The sequence below is a fragment of the Papaver somniferum genome, chromosome 2 (assembly GCF_003573695.1).
Source record: "Papaver somniferum cultivar HN1 chromosome 2, ASM357369v1, whole genome shotgun sequence".
Classification (NCBI taxonomy): domain Eukaryota; kingdom Viridiplantae; phylum Streptophyta; class Magnoliopsida; order Ranunculales; family Papaveraceae; genus Papaver; species Papaver somniferum.
In genome coordinates, this window is record NC_039359.1 from 165,378,281 (window position 1) to 165,382,830 (window position 4,550).

Sequence of the window (4,550 nt, forward strand, 5' to 3'; positions counted from 1 at the left end):
TCATAAATAAAATTTGTTGAATTCTATAAAACAAAAAACATAATCTAAAATTTTAATTACTAAAAAAAACTAACTTACCGCATTCAAATTTTTTGAAAAAGAATGTGTTTGTAGTCTTCCACTATCGTTCGAATATAACTTGAACTCTTTGAGTCGCGTGATTTCTATGTATATGATATAAATGTCGCCAAGGATATCTTCGGACTCTCTCTTGTACAACATGGGGAAGTAACCCATTGTACGGAACTCAAACCATCCACCTCTTAGAAATACTGAATTAACTCGCTCCGGATGGCCAGATATGTGCATAGTGAGTACACCATCACCAGCTACTTGTCTAAAATTTTGAAACTCATATTTTTTATCCACAACGAAACTTCATCCATTGGCTGGGGTACTAGTAGATCCTTTGAGTTTTCTATTTCTTTTTCTTTTCTCACTCGCGATATCTGTTTAGGAAGTAAACTTAAAGAGATTTTTCTTAACGAAGAGAACAGAATAGCAGAGAATAGTTGAGAAGGGAAGGGAAGGTAAAGTGTGAAGAGAATAGATGAGACGGTGCGGTATTTATAGGCGTTAGAAGGTCGAACATCAGCGATATTGATTATAATGCATGCACTAAACTCAATATCGAGCAATATTCATGGTAGCGCCGGCAATGAAGACTTTATCGCTGGCGATGTTGTCAAGATCGTTCGCTAGAATCTTTATCGCTCTGTGGTTTCCCCATTGTAACAACTAATTTTCCCGATAGTCTATGTAATACAATCTACTTTGGTGACCTTATGCTATGAAATTAAGACACCTCAGGGGAGTTGGTATGTGAGTAATAAAAGGTATGTTCGCAAAGCATTTGACTAGAATAATAAAGATAAGCTAGCTACTACAATAATAATAAAGTAAATACTGCTAAGTTAAGAATCAACATGCGAGATATTATGTGGTTCGGCTTTCACCTACCTCAACGGGTAATGAGTTGTGATTATTTATTAAGGTTTGAGTGTGGTTACGAACTCTTATATACTATGAGAGAAATGAAATCAAGCCAAATAGAAGTACAAGAACACAATCTCTAAGTATTCAATACAAGTATAAGATCTTCATAGTTTTCTTTCTTAGTAATTGCAGGTTCATTTTTTGGAGAAGAGGCTGAATATTTATAGCGCCTTCTCAATCAGGGACTTCTTTGCTGTCTTTACCTTCATTGAGATCTGATGGTCTTTGGTCAATCTTGTACCTTCGTTGGCGGCTGACCTCGTCCAGCCAAAGGGTGTCACGTCATCGACTCAGCGTGAGAGAATAACACGTGCTCATTACATTTTACCATTGCATTTAATGCTGAGTCGACCTCTCAGCCGCCTTTGAGTGCAGGCACTTCCACATACCTAAGTTATGCTCTATCTATCATCTATCACCGTTGATCTTTGCCCACCTCGTGATGAGATAAAGCAACTTTAAGGATGATTTTGTGCATTGCGAGTTTATCAATACTGTTGGGTCCACTCTGCTACCTCATATCTGGTTGATGAACCAACACTCATTATTTAATATTCACACCCATGATGGCACAATTCATTTGCCATGTCATCTGATATGTCAAATAAATTTTTTTAACCTTGTGCATTGGAATAGGCCGTGCATGTTAAAAAAAAACAAAAAGTATTTGCCCACCAAACTCTTGACCTTAAATCTCACCGGAAGCAAACATGGACTCATGTAACGAGTTCGGTTTTGCGCGCATACACTCTAAACGAGTTGGCGACCAACACCCGTCGTACTTAAAAAAGAAGTAGTCTTTCTTTCCTCAGATATATACATCGTCTCTGTACGCTGAGACTTGAGAGACCTTCTCTTTCAGAGAGAAACCGCGCCCAAATCCGATCTCCCGGTTCCCCCCCTCTCAAATCTTGAAGTTGAGAGATCAAATCGGTATGTTCACTCGGCGAAGTCAATAATCAGTGTTACTCTTTTAAACAGTTTTTTTTCCCGTCAATTTGAGAATTAGGGTTTTCAGTACTGACTTTTTCTGTTCTGTGATTATTTTGTTTCAGATTTTTGTGGTTTTCTAAGCGTGAGTGAAGATGGTAAGTATTTTTTTCGATTTTTCTTTTGATTTAGGGTTTTTTAAGGTTTATTTGCTCGCTCTGATTGATTGCTTGCTTGTGTACAGCTTCCTCTTTCTTTATTAAAGACTGCCCAAGGGCATCCTATGGTAATATACAAGATTTCAGACGATTATTAGGTTATAGTGTTTTGGTATGTAAATTTTGATTTACTTTATTTATTTGTTAATTTTTCTATTTTGGATTTACTTGTTCTAGTTGGTGGAGTTGAAGAATGGTGAAACCTATAATGGCCATTTGGTGAATTGTGATACTTGGATGAATATTCATCTTCGGGAAGTTATCTGTACTTCTAAAGTAAGCTGGCTTCACCATGAAAAATCTCTCTTTGCTTATTTACTGATCAAAAAAAAAAATCTCTTTGCTTTATTCTTTTACTAGTTTACTAGTCTGATAGATACTATGAATACAGGATGGAGATAGGTTTTGGAGGATGCCTGAATGCTACATTCGCGGGAATACGATTAAGTACCTTCGAGTACCAGATGAGGTATTTTACAAGTTTTTCTAAATAAGTGGCAAACCTCTCTGCACATCATCTATTAAGAAGTGTTTAAGACAGTTTGGAGTTGTAACATAGAATGCCTTCGTCAGAAATATTTCTAAATTCTAATGAGATTTTACAGCCTAGCATGAGGGTTACATGTCTTTTAACGTCGTCTAACTCTGTTTTGCCAACTTAGCTGTTGATATTTCATTTGTGTAGCAGTTGTTTGAGCTTTAGGTGTCATGTTCGTTGCCAAAACCCATGTGTTCTACATTTGCCCAGTAGCATAAATAAAGAAGAAAAGACCTTCAATTTGGAAAATAGAAACACGTGATGCTCCTTTTGGCCATTTTTGAAGTCCCAAAATTTTAAAACTAACCCAAAACTGTTGACGTTTGCTTGGATGTCTCTTACACACTGTATGCTGCTCGGGTGATGCCTTACATTTGTGGTCGTATATAATGTAATGAATCGAGGGCAGACTTTTACACTCCTTGATCATGATAGAAATCCGAAAATGTTTAATTAACCCCAAGACTGTTGATTTTCCTTGGTGTCTCTTGCACACCGGTGCTCGGATGATTTTTTATCCACCTTAACAATCTGTACATTATTATCCAATACCTGGGCATAGTTAGTCATGGTACGCGTTATCTGAACTCCATAAAATTTTCACCAAGAGAGATAAAGTTAGTGGCACAGTTTCTCTTTCTTTGTTTCTTTTTGTTTGTTTGTTTTGGTGTTTGTGTGTGTTTATTATTGCACAGTTTGCTTAAGCTTCATGGTAATCGCCCTTCGTATTTTTTGTGTTAATTGTTCAGGTGATCGATAAAGTTCAGGAAGAAACAAACAAGAGTCGCTCAGGTTCGCCTCATACTTTACGCTTTCTTTTAAGTTGAATATGGGGGAGACTGCGTGAAATAAAAATAAAAATATTAAAAAGTCACCCTGTGTACATTTCCATGCCTTTCTGATTCGCCGAAGATTCAATTAAATCTCTGTACGTCGTTATATATGGTTCCTAACCCATGGATGAGCCTGCTAAGTAGCCTCTTGTTCAGAACTAGTGGAGCATCAGTTTGTCTAGTTGGCAAAGTTTTTTCATACAGGTTTATGTAGCAATAGTACTAATGTTAATTGCATCTTATGATTGTTTGACTTGTTCAGATAGGAAACCACCTGGCGTAGGAAGAGGACGAGGAAGAGGTAGAGAAGATGGTCCTGGTGGGAGACCAGCTAAAGGCATTGGTCGTGGTTCTGATGATGGAGGCGGTAGAGGTATGGGTGGAGGCCGGGGCCGGGGTGGTCCTGGCAGCAAAAGCGGTGGCAGCAGAGGTATATTATTTCACCATGTTATGAATTTGTTATTAGCATTGTACTTTTTCATGTCCATAATCAGTGGCAGTAGCGGTATGCCTAATTTCTTTCAGTCGAGTGTTGACCTCTCTTTGTGAATTACAGTTACAAAGAACTCTTCACTGTTAACCTTAATAGTTTTGCTTAGTTCATTTAGTTTGCCCCTGGTAAAATATCTAATGGTATCTTTTAATATGTTGAACAGGTGGAGGCCGTGGCCGTGGGTGATTTACAATATGTGAGATTGAACAATTGAAGGAAGCAGTAGACCACTTTTATAACGGCATTGCTCCTTGTTACACTAGAATCATGCTGTGTTGAAGCAGTGAGGGTGTGAATGTAAGATCTATTTGGGTTTCCTTTTTTCTGGATCTGATACATCTTGTTATTAGAGGTGGTGGGTAGTGTTTGTGGTTATGAATTAAACGTTTTGCAACAGTGGGGTACTGCTGCATGGTACTACTATAGTAGTATTTGGAAAGAAAAAAGGAAGTATGTATCTGTGTTTGATTTTTCTTACTAATGTTAGGTTGTGTTTCTTATTATTTGAGATAGCTGGCTTGTGATTTATGAGTTTTCCTACT

The 4,550-nt window shown here is 37.6% G+C and overlaps 1 protein-coding gene across 1 annotated transcript; it reads left to right on the forward strand.

Moving 5' to 3' along the window:
- Positions 1-1,773: 1,773 nt before the first annotated feature.
- LOC113349661 (probable U6 snRNA-associated Sm-like protein LSm4) lies at positions 1,774-4,520 on the forward strand. Its single transcript, XM_026593670.1, has 8 exons — positions 1,774-1,929; positions 2,052-2,084; positions 2,171-2,212; positions 2,322-2,420; positions 2,536-2,613; positions 3,432-3,474; positions 3,778-3,945; positions 4,172-4,520. The coding sequence occupies exons 2-8, from the start codon at positions 2,082-2,084 to the stop codon at positions 4,192-4,194; spliced, it is 456 nt and encodes a 151-aa protein (XP_026449455.1). The 5' UTR covers positions 1,774-1,929; positions 2,052-2,081; the 3' UTR covers positions 4,195-4,520.
- Positions 4,521-4,550: the final 30 nt, after the last annotated feature.